At 35.3% G+C, this 16446-nt stretch overlaps 1 protein-coding gene across 3 annotated transcripts; it reads left to right on the forward strand.

Annotated features, from left to right (window-relative positions):
- Positions 1-231: 231 nt before the first annotated feature.
- On the forward strand, positions 232-9629 carry LOC107920091 (type II inositol polyphosphate 5-phosphatase 15). 3 transcript variants are annotated; one of them, XM_016849612.2, is made up of 11 exons: positions 239-1007; positions 1517-1769; positions 2539-3349; positions 4355-4527; positions 5457-5541; positions 6257-6422; positions 6525-6565; positions 6671-6938; positions 7219-7342; positions 8060-8420; positions 8957-9629. In XM_016849612.2, exons 1-11 carry the CDS (start codon positions 350-352, stop codon positions 9311-9313), a joined length of 3297 nt encoding a protein of 1098 aa, XP_016705101.2. In that variant the 5' UTR covers positions 239-349; the 3' UTR covers positions 9314-9629. The 3 variants fall into 3 exon arrangements, with proteins under 3 accessions (XP_016705100.2, XP_016705101.2, XP_040965652.1); XM_016849611.2 differs by having other exon boundaries at positions 232-1007; positions 6257-6565; XM_041109718.1 differs by lacking the exon at positions 239-1007 and adding an exon at positions 1035-1445 and having other exon boundaries at positions 6257-6565.
- Positions 9630-16446: the final 6817 nt, after the last annotated feature.

The raw sequence follows: 16446 nt of genomic DNA on the forward strand, positions 1-16446 counted from the left end.
ACCTCGCCTGACAACACATCTTCACCAAGATTTAGTCAATTTAATTATTTTGATTTATCTTTTAAGAAAAGGATTAATCCTAAGGAATTGGGGGTATTTTTTTTGGAATTAATTTGAAGTTCATTCCCTGTTTTATGAAAACTAAGAATAAGCCTCTCTATTTTAATTTATTAAAATTCAATCCTCGTATTTATAAAAAGTAAAAAAAAAAAAACTGTAATTGTAGTTCCGTTACTGCGGGGTATGTGGCTGAAAGCGTGAATAACTAACTCAATGTCGCTCCAAAGTCAAATTTCCTCCTCACTTATTCATTCTCTAACCAATAACACACTAGGTTCTACATCCCGACATGGACGCCAACGACGACGTTCCCGATCTTAGTCCCAGAATCTTCGACCGTTACGCCTCCTCTTCCGACGATGATTCGCAGCCCTCTTACCCTTCCCTCCACTCCACCAACCGACGCCTCGACTACATGATCCAATTCCTTGACCGCAATCTTCTACCGCAAAACACCTCTCGTCCCAAACCCTCCCTACCCGAGTTTGTGGCTAAAGGTGGTGGCCAAGGCATTTTCACCCTGCCTGATCGCAAACCCCTCCACCCTAATCGCCCTCCCTACCTCCAGCTTCGACCACATCCCCTCAGGGAGACCCAATTCGGCCGCTTCTTGAAAACGATTGCCTCTACCGACCGGCAGCTTTGGGCCGGCAGTGAGAGCGGGGCTGTCAGGGTTTGGGAGTTGAAAGATTTATACGAGGAAGGTGAGGAGGAGGAGGCTGCGCCGTTTAGGGAATCTTCGGCGATATTATCGAATGGGAACGGGAATGGGAATGCGGCGGTGATGTGTATGGTGGGGGATGAGGGGAATGGAGTGGTCTGGAGTGGGCATAAGGATGGAAAGATCAGAGGCTGGAAGATGGATTGTGAGAGTGGTGGGTTTAAGGAAGGGTGGTGTTGGCAGGCTCATCGCGGCCCCGTGCTTTCCGTTGTTTTCACTTGTTATGGTCTGTTTTCCCTTTTGCTTTTCTCTACTTATGCTTTTTGGTTTTCTCCCTATTAATGTGGATCCACTGCCATAACATTTACAATAAATTAATAGATTACTTGTAATAGTAATAATGAGAACTCTCAATCTAACCTCTATTGAATGTGTTACGTGCTATTTTGATGGACGGTTGATTAATAATAGATTAGCATATTTTTAGATTTTGGAAGTTTTAATTATCACCACCTTGCCTCTGAAAAGCCAAGGAGCAAACACATAGCCTGGCATGGATCTAGAAATTTAGTTTAAGAACTCCATCCTCCATAAACTGTTTATTCTTAAAACAGAAATTCGTCTCTAATAAATACATGTCAAGAAGAGCAAAATGTATCTTCAAGAACTATTTATGCATCCCTACTCAAAGTTTCCTGTTACAATTGCTTGCTCGTGTCCAGTGGTAAGAATGATGATCTCTTTTGACATAATCTTATTTGCTTTAATTTTTGTTTTTGTTTTACTTTGATTCAGGGGATTTGTGGTCTGGTTCAGAAGGGGGTAATATCAGGATTTGGCCATGGGAATCTATTAACAATGCGCTCTCTCTGACAATGGAAGAACGACATATGGCTTCTTTGTTAATGGGGAAATCATTTATTGACCTTAGGAGTCAAGTCGCTGTAAATGGCTTCAGTTCTATATTAAATTCAGATATCAAGTGCCTTCTGTCTGATAATATTCGAGCTAAAGTATGGAGTTCTGGTTATCTTTCTTTTGCATTGTGGTATGTCTAGACCGTGGAAACTGCACCCTTAAAATTAACAAAGTTCTGTTGGCATATTGTTACATGTTCAGTTCCTCTTTGATAAATAATAAGCTATAAAGGCCTTCCACATCTACCCCCTTATTGATAGTCTAGATCAGTTATGATGATCTTGTACCTCTTGCTAATACACTGTTCTTCTACGCACTTTAACCTGTCAGTTTCTAAATATTTCTACAAGACATCATCATTCCTTTATCACAGTTCTTGGACAGAGGCCCTTGCCATTTAAGATTTGTAATGAAATAAAAAGTCAACTATGACAAATAGGATCTCACTTTGAAATCTAATTTATTTGCTCTGTGCACGAAAGGAGATAATTGTATAATTTTTTTGTGAAAAATATGACACTGAAAGCTTTTTACATTTGAAATTTTTAAAACTTCTCATTTTCTGTCCAAATATGAGATTTTTGAAATTATAAGTAATAGATCAATCTGATTTTACCCCAGATGTTGGCTCTATTTCTGTTCCTGTTTATAGGTTAGAAGGATATAGAGATTCTTAATGTATTTTTGTTTATTTCTGAGATATTTGAGGTTGCAAAATCAAGAATGTGGATCTTAATTAACTTCTTGCACAATTAGAATTTCTAGTTACTTTACTTGTATTAATTTGGCTCCAATTTGAGTTTAGATCATCTTATCTTACACCGCTCTTGTAAAAGATTTCTTTTTTTGTCTCCTTTCTATTACTTTTTTTAGGTTTTCTCAGAATTTCAAAATTTCAGGGATGCTCGGACAAGGGAGTTACTCAAAGTTTTCAACATTGATGGTCAAATTGAAAATAGAGCAGATTTGTCATTGGTTCCTGACTTTGCCATGGAAGATGAGATAAAGATGAAGATTGTTGCAAGTTCAAAGAAGGAGAAAACACAAAGTTCCTTTGGTTTCTTTCAGCAGTCACGTAATGCTATAATGGGAGCAGCTGATGCTGTTCGTCGAGTTGCAGCAAAAGGGGGCTTTCTTGATGATAGTCGGAGGATTGAAGCACTCACGATAACTATTGACGGGATGATTTGGGTTGGCTGTGCGAATGGTATGCTTATTCAGTGGGATGGAAATGGAAATCGTATTCAAGATATTCAGCCTCATCCTTCTGCGGTTCTATGCTTATGCAACTTCGGATCAAAAATATGGGCTGGTTATGCAAGTGGTACTGTCCATGCTCTAGACCTTGATGGTAATAAGCTTGGAGAATGGGTTGCTCACAGCAGTCCTGTACTGAAGATGGCCATTGGCGCTGGTTATATCTACACCCTGGCAAAGCATGGTGGTATACGTGGATGGAGTATCACATCCCCTGGACCTCTTGATGGCATATTGTATTCCGAATTGACTGCAAAAGGATTTCTATATACAAGGATGGAAAATTTAACTATATTAACTGGTACATGGAATGTTGCGCAGGGGCGAGCATCTAAGGGCTCGCTTGAATCTTGGCTACATTCTGCTGTTTCAGATGTTGGAATTATTGTTATTGGATTGCAAGAAGTTGAAATGGGTGCAGGTTTTCTTGCAATGTCTGCAGTGAGAGAATCTGTAAGATATCTTCTTCATTATGGTTTACAATGCATTAATGTTGTGTAAGCTTAGCATTATGATTCTAGAGTAATATTTCAGAAACAAAGAACAGGTCTTAGTTGCTGAATTGATTTCAGTACAAAGTGGTAATCTGTTGCATGTGATCTCTTTCTGTCAGCGAAACATGTTAAATAAATGCTGTTTCGTAACATAATCATGCAAGGGTTAAGAATGTCTGGGTTTCGGTATGTTTCACTGAACAAGTGCACAATATAGCTTGTGCATGGTGGAGTGCGTATCTGTTTTATGTTACTAGTATTAAAGAGGAAAGAAATATGTTAGGTTTATGAGAAATTAACATTCATTGCACAGACTTGTGAGAATGAAAAGAAAGGGGGTGGGGTGGGAGGGCATTTTGGGACAAGTTTGATGTTTCACCATTGTCTTCTGCTTAAACAAGCAAAGTATCTAATCAGTTTAAGTAAAAATGTAAAGATTCCAAGGAAGAGGATTAAGAATTATGGGAGAAACAAAGAAATAGATATCTAAGCAACTTGTGCTTTTTTCTTTTCTCAGAATGCTCTTTATTTTTAGTTACTTTGCCATTTGAAGAGATGGCCGACAGTTAAGTGATCATTTTTATGCTGAAACCAATGGCTATCTTTAAAATTGGGGTAGAAAATAACGCAGTTGATAACTTTAGTTCGTATAAGGACAGTTGGAATGAAGCAGGTTTTATTTTCCCTTCCTATAAAGCATGCTTTAGTTTTCCCTATCAAACTAGCTGTATGTACAATTAGGTCAGTCTGGGTTTTTGTAATGGACCTTTCCTGAAGGATTAAGACCTAGAAGGAGAACAGGACTGAAAATAATGATTTGTGGAAGAGATGCCTATCATTTTAACCATAAGCATTATTGAAGCTACATGCTGAACATGAAGGCCAAATCCTTGTGCATACGAAGTCTGCATTTTTTTTAACACTCTACTTATGACAACTTATTTATCTATCCCATTTACCATAGGTGGGGCGTGACGGGAGTGCTGTTGGACAGTGGTGGTTGGATATGATAGATGAAACATTGCATGATATGATGGAAAGAAAATCACAGGATGTGATGGGAAAGCAATCACATCAATGGAGAAAATTTGAGCGTGTTGGATCTAGGCAGTTGGCAGGCATGCTTATTGCTGTTTGGTGAGCGTCCATCATGTTTTTCTGTTATCCTTTTCTCTTCTCCTGTTGAAGTTTCTTTTTTGGAACTATAGTTATGTTAGAGATACAGGAATCCTTGTTCTTATCATTTGTTTCTTGCAAGGCTGAAAGGCATTTCAGGATTGCTGAATATTTTTTTATTTTAATTTCTTAACTTTTATTTCGTGTGAAAATAAGAAACTCTACAGGAAATAAGTTTTGCTGTAAAACTGAAGTATCTGTGTTCCAACCCATAAATTAGAACTCTAATATGAGGATATCTCACTTTTGTTTTCTCATTTTCTGTAAGAAAGGTTGTTTTTTATTCTTTTCCTCAAAATGTTTCTAAAAGGGTTGTTTTTGAGACTCTTCCTCTAGAAAATTCTAAGAAAATATAGTTTTGAGTCAGATCCATTCTTTTCTAAAATTTAAAATTTGAAACTGAGGTAATCCTGTTTATGTGAATGATCTTTCACCATTGCTATGTGTTATTTGATTCTTTCTCAAATCAGTGAGGAAAGAGAGTGATAATGAGATTGTGCAGTTTTAATGACGAATTAGACTTCAATGCTCCATGCATGCATTGTTTATCAAAGGAACTATTTCGAAGTATTTGCTGACTAGGCTTCTAAGGGGGCACATAGATTCTATGCTATTACATGCCACGTAGACATATCTTTGAATAAAACACAAGAGGAAATAAATTACTTCCCAACAAATTTACAGTATTTAAAAATAAATAGAAAAGGAGTTCGATCTTGCTGATTGAATGATTTGAATTCCATAAGAACCATTCTGTCTTTATCTGCTAGAACTAGTCTTTTTATTGATCTGTTTCTTTATTCCTTATCCATTTACTCAAGTTCTTTTTCATGTTTTATTTGTGCTTGTTTCCTGAATTTTTATATCTAATGGTTGAATTTTTGTTTTAGGGTCAAGGATAATCTTAAACCAGATGTTGGGGATATTGATGCTGCTGCAGTCCCATGCGGCTTTGGGCGTGCGATTGGTAACAAGGTATTCTTCTTCCTTAAATAGGCATGATATGTAAATTCGTTCTGTGTAACAGAGATATTAATAAATATCAGTATAGTTAGTATATAAGCATAATCTTTTTCTTCATGAGCAAATATACATATTTATATTGGACTTGTTTTTCATACATATCATCATAACAGTTTTAGTGCAAATTCTAGCTGCAACGTATTTTTCATCCTTAAAGAGGCATGTGATAAGTGAATGATTTTCTATATAATGTAGATATTAATAAATCAGCCTAATATAATTTATAATGAGCAAGAATGTTTTCTTATATTAGAAATGTATACAATGCATTTCGGCATAAAAGTTTTTAGTGAATGAAATACTAGACTCAATGTTAAACTGAAATTTAGAGTACTATGGAAATGGATATATGGTTTCTTCTTAGTATTCTAGTGATTCTTAGGTTAAAGTCTGGAGAATAGACTATAATTGTGTATGAGAACTTTGTCATTGTTTCTTGGTGCTACTTTATCTAGTTCCTAAATTCATAAGTATGATGGATTAGAATCATTGAAAATGTTATACTTTCTCTCTAGATATTTGGTTTGCACATGGGGTTCTGATTGACTATGGAAGTTATAAGAATTATATTGCTTTTGGCTTGTGAACTAGTTGGCTTAGAAAAAATAAATTTTAACAATTGATAGGTTTTCGTTTAACAATATTATACATTTGCTTGTGCACCCAGGGAGCTGTTGGTTTAAGACTGAGAGTGTATGATAGAATCTTTTGCTTTGTTAATTGTCACTTTGCTGCTCATTTGGAAGCTGTCGGTCGTCGCAATGCTGATTTTGACCATGTATATCGTACAATGACGTTTAGTCGACAATCTAATCTCTTCAATGCTGGCGCTGGTATGGTGTTGTACCTGTTATTGTGTTGCACGCTTGCCTGCTCAATATATTTATTTTGGCTTGTTTATAGATCTAGCTTGCCATTGGTCCTTTCTATTGCAGCTGGTGCGTCATCGGCCGTTCAAATGGTTCGTGGAGCTAATGTATGTATACACCTTGGTTGCTATAATAGCCACCATTTTTGTTTCATTTTCCTTCTAAAATATTCATCCCTTCTGGTTAGTGTGTAAGGGTTGATGCTTTTACAGGCTACGGGTGCCAACTCTGTTGAAGGAATGCCTGAATTATCTGAAGCAGACATGGTTGTATTTCTTGGCGATTTTAATTATCGGCTTGATGATGTGTCATATGATGAAGCAAGAGATTTTATATCTCAAAGAAGCTTTGATTGGCTCAGAGAAAGGGATCAACTCCGAGCAGAGATGGAAGCTGGAAATGTTTTCCAGGGAATGCGGGAAGCAGTTATTACTTTTGCTCCCACATACAAATTTGATAAACATGTAGCTGGTTTATCAGGTATCTTGTATGTTAGTTATGAGTTCCTCATCTTATTTCTAAACTCTGTATCAGCTAAGTCACATGTTGTTTGGTTTAACAATCCACCTTCTGCTGTGCATTTTATGATTCATAAAGTGGTTCAGCAATTGCTCTTGTTAAAGTTTGAAGTAGTCTATTAAGATGTTTTTCACTAGGGGTTCAGGAAAAAGGTTTCTTGGTATGACTGGTATTATAATTTTTCTAGTAATTTCACATATTTGATTGGCTAAAAGTACCTTTACAATGCTTATTTTTAAAGGCTACGATTCTGGTGAAAAGAAGCGCATTCCTGCCTGGTGTGACAGAATCTTATATCGTGATAGCCGGCGAACATTGGGATCTGAATGCAGTTTAGAGTGTCCTGTTATCTCTTCAGTATCACAGTAAGTTCTGATTGGTTTCTGTTTTGGCAATATTTAGGGATAGTTTAATTTCTTTCAAATAACTGCATGCTATGATTCTCTTTCATAATCTGTTGTGATCCTTTCTGTTGAAGGCAATGCTTTAACAGCCTTATGTGCTTATCAACTTTTTCAAAAAGGTTTTAACACATTGATTATTTTCTGATCCAGATATGTAATACCAGGAGTAAATTGCACCATTTAGCAAATTTCTTTTGTCTTCCATCTGAGATCTAAAATGACTCGATCATTTATTCACAGCTTTTTTAATTTGTTCCAAATCTATCTATCTATCCCATCAACCCGGTATCAGAATGTGGACAGATTTTCTACATGTTATGCCGACTAAAGTGGCTCATGGAAAATTCCATCCGTTTGCTGACATGTTAATGGACAGATGGATTTTAAATAAATTCAAAGAGTCACATATTATGGCAGACTAATCAACGTGTGATTTTTTTTCCTGAAAATGAACATTGTGAAAAGGTCATGGCAGACTGGTTGTTCTCTTTCCTTGTCTCTTGTCTCCTTTTTTCTCTTTTTTTGTTGTATGTGGAAAAATGGGTATGCTTGTTAATATTACCATTTCAATACACAGATTTTGTATTTTCAGGCCAGACTGCATTTTTTTCCCCTTATCATCTATTATTTTGTTATCAATAATTATCTTGAATAAATCCTGATATATCTCTTGAATAGGTACGAGTCTTGCATGGATGTGACAGACAGTGATCACAAACCTGTCATTTGCTTATTTTCTGTTGAAATTGCTCATATTGATGAGTCAGTAAGGAGACAAGAATTTGGAGATATAGTGAGATCAAATGAGGAAGTTAGATGCAAGCTTCAAGAATTATGCAAAATTCCAGAAACAATTGTCAGCACCAACAATATTATCCTCCAAAACCAGGACACATCAATTTTGCGCATCACAAATAAATGCACAGAAAGCATTGCTTTGTTTGAAATAGTTTGTCAAGGTGAATCTACAATCAAGGATGATGGACAGGCATCATATCATCATCCAAGAGGTTCCTTTGGCTTTCCACGGTGGCTTCAGGTAGGTTTTCTTTTTGATTGAAGAGAAATTATTTTACCCTTAATGGGGTAAGAATTGGTGCTAGTTCTTATTGCTAGGGATTTGAAATCCTTTGTATTGAAAGAAAAAAATCAGTTGAGGGAATTGTCTTTGGAATCTTTCTACTAGGTTTTACTTTACTAGCAGTGAGCTTTAGGTGCAATTTTGATTATCTTTGGATCAAAGTTGAACTGCTGCAGATTTATGGAGCAAATTAAAAGTTGTTTATGGCCTTGGCAGGCTGCTCCTTTTTTTTTTCCTGTTTAAAGAAGGCCTTTTCTTTTAAGTTACTAAATATTTCATGCTCAGGGATCAATTTTGTTTGCAAACTCAAATTCATGTCCATCTTGTAATGTTGAATATGGTCAGACATGGTTACAAGCTTCAATAGGGCTTTATTTTTTAAATTTTTTTTGCAAAAATATGAAGTAAAAGAAGTTCATATTGATGATCTGGAGTGTTCTGCTTGTTAGTCTTTGAGATAAAAGTTATTAACATATATGTGATGTTTGGCCCAGGTTACTCCAGCTGCTGGCATAATTAGACCAGATCATGTAGCAGAGGTATCAGTTCATATTGAGGCATTCCACACCCAGGAAGAGTTTGTCGATGGTGTTCCACAAAATTGGTGGTGTGAAGACGACAGAGATAAGGAAGCTTTATTGGTGGTTAAAGTTCATGGCAGCTATACGATGGAGACAAGGAATCATAGGATTCGTGTTCGTCACTGCTGTTCAACCAAAATGAGAAAGACGGATCCTAAGCCTAGAGATTCTGTACAAACTCAAGGAAATCTCCTTCACCGTGCTGATTATCAAAAGCTCAGTGTTTCCTTTGATGTGGTTGATCATCTCCGGAATTTGCATAGTCCATAAATTAACAGTGGTAAGATGTCCACAAATCACATGCCATTGCTGTGTGTTGTGGTTGATAATGCAGCTAATGGAAAATGTTTAGTCTTTTTTTTTTTCTTGTTTTTCTGAATGATTTTCATATTTAGCGTGAATAGAAATTTTATTGAGTCAAGCTGGTGCCCATTTTTTATGTCACCAGTACTTTGTTTTTGTAAGAAAGTCATTTATATATTGTACAGTATGAAAGAATGCAGTGAGCATGAGAGAAGTGTGAAGCATTTCGCTTTTTTTTTTTTTTATAACACTAATTTCCTTTTAATTTATGGATTTTACTATTTATATGATGAATTTCTGAAGGGGAAAAAAATGCTTTGATCAAGATTCTTGATTTCAATTGATAACTCACAATCATGGATGTGTGTTGAATAAAAGGTTTGATAATTGGAAATTTCAATTGATCTGAGTGCCATATTAGGTAGCTTGGTTGAGTCTAGGGCAGCGGCATGGTGGATCTTTGTTGGACCCTCACTGTCCTGAAGTAGGGGTATTTCATCATAGCTATCTGGGTTGTGAATGGAGGTCGCCTGGCTGGGTTTCTTCATTTTGGGGCTTGCTTTTTGTCGTTGCATCTTGGGTTTGCGGTGACTGGCTTCCTTCAGAGCATACAAGGATGGAGTTTTGACACCCATCTATACTGTCACAGTAACGAGGGAGTGGATATCTCTGGGAATTTTGTACCTGCGATGCCTCGGACTTGACTTGGATTGATGAATGGAAACCTTGGTTACTTGTTGGGCTCCCTTTTGTCTGGACCTGAGCTCTCTAGTAATCGGATCTTTATGCAATAAGTTGCTCCCTTTTTTGTATGAGGCATATATAACTTGCTCATGGCCTAGGCCACTTAGTCTAGCCTGACCCGAAGGTTCGCTCAAAAAGTGTATGAATTTAGGTAAAAATATAAATCCGAAAAATAGGTTTCAATAAAAAGTAAAGCCTATTTAAAAAATGGGTTGGGGATTGGGTTAGGCTTTTTCAGCTTGGGCCAGCCTGAATATGCAGGTTTTTTTACTCTTTTTGTTTTTGTTTTACTATTTTGTTGTTTTTTCACTATTTTATTACATTTTTACTATTATATTGTTACTATTTTGTTGTTATGTATAACTCTTGGTTTATTGTTAATTTTGTTATTGTTCTATCTGTGTTATTTATGTATAATTTTTTTTAAAATTTATTTTTAATTTGTTGGAAAATATTTATTTTAATGTTTTTAGTATTTTTGATTTATTATATTTTTTAAAGAAAATTTATGTTAAAAAATAATATAAAAATATGGGTCGAGCCCGGGGTTAACATTTTTATCTGAGTCAAACTTGGGCAAAATTTTAGGTCTTTTTTTAGTGTCGGGCCTAACAAATGGGTCTAAAATTTTGGTTGGGCTTGACCCGACTCATGAGCACCTCTATAGATAAGTAGTTGAATTTGACAACTTGTATTTATTTAGCACATTTTTCTTGGACTTGACTAGTGCCTAAATTTGAAAATCATAAGTTAACTTGGTAGTTTTTTTAGGTGCTCGACTAACATTGTTAAAATACACTAATGTGGTATTGACGATCAATAACAATATGACACGCGATAGCTTACATTTTGCTATGGCAAAAAAAATAAAAAAATATTAAAATTTTATCAAAAAATTACCACATGTTAAAATGTGAGATTACCACGTGTTATAATGCTATTGGTCATCAGTACTATGTCAGTGTACTTTAACAAAGTTAGGTACCTAAAAAAATACTAAGTTAACTTACTATTTCTAAATTTAGGTACTAATTAAATTTTAAAATTTAGGTCCCAAATAAATAAGTAGGTGAAGTAACTCTATATATTAACCTCTTATGAACAATAAATTACAGTTTGAAAATAAAAATAAGTAATGTTAAGGTGACAGATTTTGAGTTTAGGTTTTTATGAATTGAAATTTGAGTTGGGTTTTTAGTCGGTAATTTCAAGTCTAAATGGTTTAATTTTAAAGTTAAATTATTTTAAATCTATTGTAAATTTGAAATCCAATAGTGAAGCTGGGGGATTCTTTTTCAATTAATTTAGGCTTAAATTATAAAATAATATTTAACTCGTATCTTTTTTTTCAAGTTGGTATTTTAATTTCCTTTTTGTCACTTATTCAATTAATTTAGGTTTAAATCATAAAATGGTACTTAATTTATATCATTTTTCTTAAATTTGAATTTTTTTTTTGTCACAAGTGATACTTAAACTATACTTTGTTGCCTAAATTAGTTCCACTGTTAAAAGAATCTCTTAACTAATTATTTTGTGATATATGACACTTTTTAGTTAAATTTTTTTAATCTAAAGAAGATTAAATATTATTTCCTTATAAATATATTTATCTCTTTTGTTCTTTACCCTAAAACTATGGTGATGAAAAATTCAAAAACATGTTGAAGATCTCATCCACATCAGTTTTCAGCGACAAAATCTGGCGAGTTTCTTTTATGTTTTTAAACCTCAATTTCAATTCCTTTTTCACTTCAGTTTAAAACTAATGTATTATTTTTTCTTAAAAATAACTTTCTCTTTTCCTTTTTTATATTTTGCATAAAATAATTAATTAATGGAAATAACCCATATAATGCATGAAATCTAAATATTGGGAAGAAGCTAAGTAGCAAAAGAAAAACAAATATAAGAGGATTGCAAAGAAGAGGTATTTAGAAGAGAAGAAAGAATAGTGAGAAGAGTGGGTGTAAAAAAAAGATTAGTTTTAATTTAATTTAAATTTTTTTATTATAACAAAAGAAAAACAAATATAAGAGGGTTGTAAAGAAAAGTTATTTAACAATTAAAAAAATGCGAGAAGAAAGAATCTTGAGAAGAGAGGATGTAAAAAAAGATTAGTTTTAATTTAATTTAATTTATTTATAATTTAATTATGTTCTTTTAATTTAAAATTATTAAATGTCACAAAATGAACAATTGAGGTAATTTGGGTAACAAAAGCATAGTTTAGGTACTACTTACAATAAAAAATTTAGATACCATCTTGATACAAATGATATAGTTTAGGTATTATTTTATCAATGTAATTGACATCAATTGAATTAACCTTAGTTTTTTTAACATTAATCTTATTATAAGTTATTATCATATCTGTTTTTTTTATACAATGCCTATAACTACCCATAGCCCTTCCCCAACCCTTAAATAAGAGAATAATGCACTTTAGCGCACTCGAACCTATGTCCTATTGCATTGGCAACAATGCCTATGTCAATCGAATTAACCTTAGTCAAACAAACCATTTAAAATATTTTATATATTAAATACTATAAGTATTTAATAAAATATCTATTTTATTAAATTATACAAACTTTCATATAAGTTCAAATGTCACAAGCCAAGGTTCAAAGCTAGTGACCATAGCACAAAATGCATCTCATGGAGGTTTATTGGTTAGATGAGGCTCATTTGACCCACCGGAATTGGTTTGATTCAAAGAACTTATGGAGAAACCTGTCTATTTGAAGCCTAGGTGGCCCAATGAATCAAATATAGAAAATTAGGCTACATTGGTAAAGAGGGAAATTAATCTTAGAAGATTGAAAGGAATAAAATCTAATAAGATTATATTTATTTTAATTGTGTAAATCTTGTAAATCCCTTAATTGAAAGTATAGACTTCATCTTGTTTATCGATGTAAATTTAGCTAGACCATTGGATTTAGGGGAGCTCAACTATAAATAGAAAGCCTCTCCCTCAGTTGTAAATCATCCATTTTAAGGACCCATTGTATTCCAATATTTTGTCTTGAGTTACTTCCTCTATAATTTGGTGCCTTGGAGGAATTCTGCAAGAATCCTCACTTTTCGAAAGTTAGGTTGTCTTAGGCGTATTTGAAGCGAAGGTATCACCTAAGGCCGCACGGATTGCAAGACTGAAAGTCTATCCCCGTGACAATTGGTATTTAAGCTAAGGTGTTGAAGGCACCATTGAAAGATGTCGAAAGAATTTATCGAGCAAGTTGAGCCAATAGAGACCCTTGGGAGGGAAAAAAAGCAAACCTATTGAGGGACATGTTGTTGACTTTAGAAGAATGAGTGGTCAATCTCGAGGAGTTCATGGGGGACATGATGGAGACGCTCGAGTTGGTCAAAAGACTCACAGGTGAGTTTGAATCAAGGAGGGAGCAGCTCAGGGATTTTGTGTTGGAGTCTCTCTGTTCCAATTTGGAAAAGGTACAAGGGGTACTGAATTTCAGTAGGAATAAGTTTATAGATAGGAATGATGCACTTGAGGCCATGGTAATGGCTTTGAAGGAGGAAATAATGGCCACGATGATGGCTTTGAGCACAATAATTGAGGAGCTCAAGGAAGAGCTTGCCTTGTGTCGAGCAGTTGTGGGTAAATGAGTGTTGGGTGCAATACTCAATGGTGAGGTAGATGTCCCAAAGCTGAAAGATTTTGTGGGGACAAGGTCAGTAAAAGATGTGGACAACTTATTGTAGAGAATGGAGCAACACTTTCATGCCAAAAGCATCATGGACGATGCTCTTAAGGTAAACATTACATCCATGTTTCTTACGGATTTTGCGCTTTTATGGTGGCGGAGCAAGTCAACAGATAAAAGGCATAGTAAGATTGGAACTTGGAAGGAGTTCTAAAATAAGTTGAAGGGGCAGTTTTATCCAAAATATGCCAAGGAGGAAGCTTGAGAAAAGTTACAATGAATTATACAATAAGGCACAGTTGGGGAGTATGTACGAGAGTTCAGGGAATCCATACTCCAAATTCCAGATGCGAATGAGAATGAGGAGTTTCTTGCCTTTAAGAATGGGTTGAAGTCATGGGTCAGACGGGAACTAGAATGTGAAGGATTCCAAGAGCTATCAAAAGCCATGACTGTAGTAGAGTCCGTAGTCAAGTTGGGTATAGAGACGAACGTGCTTAAGTTTTCCAACTCCAAGGAAAATGGGCAATGGTGAGGGAGACCACGAGGATGATATTGGCAATGGCAACAGTAGTGGTGGTAATGTGAAACCACGAAATAGGAAGAGGAAACCCAACAACCTGAAGGAAAAGAGGAGGAAGGTAAAATGCGTCATTTGCTATGGTTCACATATGGTGAATAATTGTTCAAAGAGATCCATGATTTCTAGAAATGACAAGCTAGAAGGAAAGGCCAAGAGACTTGGTTCGAGCGCAAGTATTGCTAAATCTGAGAAGGCTAAAGAGAGTGAGAAGAAGCTAATAGAGTGTTTCTTGTGTCGTGGTCTACATAGGTTGTGGAACTATCTAAAAAAGTTTGTCGTTGAAGGGGACGACGGGTCAGACAGAGAGCCCATGAAACTTAGTTCGATCTTGAGAGGAGTTGAAGCCAAGAGGGCAAAAATGAACAAGAAGAAGCAAGTGAAATGTTTCTTGTGTTGTGGCCCGCATGAGTTGCAAAACTGTCTAGAGCAATCCAAGTTATCCATGGTTAAGAGAAAAGCAACGAAGCTTGTTAAGTCGTCAGAGAGGCTTCCATCCAAGGAAGAGGTGAGTTGTGCATCGGACTTTGAGGAAAAAGTAGCGATGCAAAGATTGAGGCTAGGATCAATCAAACTTAATTTTAATAAAACGTCAAAGCTTGTTGAGTCATCGAGAGAGATTTTACTCGGTGCAGGAACAAAACATCACACTAACGAGAAAATTACATGGACTTTTCACAAGGAATCACGATCTTTTCTATAATGTTAAGGGTTCCAAACCAAATTTTTATTGTTCCTATTTATCTTGACATAAATTGCTCGATAGTTAGTTAAATCGTCTAGTTAGAAAATTTATCAAAAATGCCTCTGAAAAAAACTAAGAGAACGAACGAACCCGAACCATTGACGGCTACAAACCCCGCCAATTTTCTAAATCCAAACGTTAAAAAATTCTTTTCAGAAATTCAAGGAAAGACGTTTATCCAAGAACGAGGCTTTAAACCGTTAATGATTCTATGTGAGGACATATGGCCACTGGTCCAATATCATAGCCAGGAATGTTTCAGCGTAGCCCCTAAAGACTCTGCTGTGGTCCTAGTGGTACAAGAATTTTATGCATCTTTTAGAGACCAAGAGCCTAGAAGATCATAGAGTGCCACGTGAGAAACAGTACCAGTACGATGGAAAGAGGTAAAAGTTACCCCTCGGGCTATTTGTGAATTTTATAACGCTCCATATTATGAAAATGACTTTGGGGAAGAAAGTGACTTATAATATTTTAGAGACATTAATATGGATAACATTATAAATTATTTAACGGAGGGTAAGGATGAATGGGAATGTCGCCTCAGTACTGATATTCCCACGTCTTTTAATCAAGCAATTATGTTCCCTATTGCAAAGATGTGGATACAATTTTTATGCACTTGAATTGCTCCTGCCTTGAATGTTTCTAATGTCAATAATTTTCGAGTAGTTTTGTTATATTTCGTTTTGCAAAAGAAACATGTGTGCATCGGGACATGGATCTACCATTATATGAAGTGATGCATTAGTGGCCAGAAATCGAGGTTTTCTTTCCCCACTTAGTAATAGCTTTGTGCAAAAAGGCAGGAGTTCCAATAAAAACCACTGAGCAATTCAAGAAACCATCCAAGAGCCTCATAGGAGATTCATTATATAAACAATATACGGAGCTTCAATGAAAGCAAACAAGGGACTGGAACAAACACTGAAATGAAAAGGTAGACATTCCGGCTTCGCTTAAAAAAAAGCAAGACCGACATCTCAAAAAAAATTGGCAAGAGAAACATTCCACAAATGGAATGAATGATAAGATGGATGTAAGAGACGAGCCCAGTTCTTCAAGAATTTACACAGTAGAACAATATGAGAATACCAAACTATTTGCCAAACATGTTTGGTTCGATGCATTTGCATCATGAAGTAAAAGAGCAATAAGCGAGGAAAGGGAAGACAGTGAAGATAGGAAGGTGAAGAGGAAAGGGATGAGATGGATTCCTAAGAGGAGGAGGATGATTGACCAAATTTTTAAAACTTATTTTTGGATTGTAATTAATTTGGATAATTTTATTTTTATTGCTTTAGGAGTAAGAGTAACAATAGATTTCTATATATGTATTTCTGTTCTAGAATTTTCTATG

The sequence above is a fragment of the Gossypium hirsutum genome, chromosome D13, assembly GCF_007990345.1.
Source record: "Gossypium hirsutum isolate 1008001.06 chromosome D13, Gossypium_hirsutum_v2.1, whole genome shotgun sequence".
Lineage (NCBI taxonomy): Eukaryota > Viridiplantae > Streptophyta > Magnoliopsida > Malvales > Malvaceae > Gossypium > Gossypium hirsutum.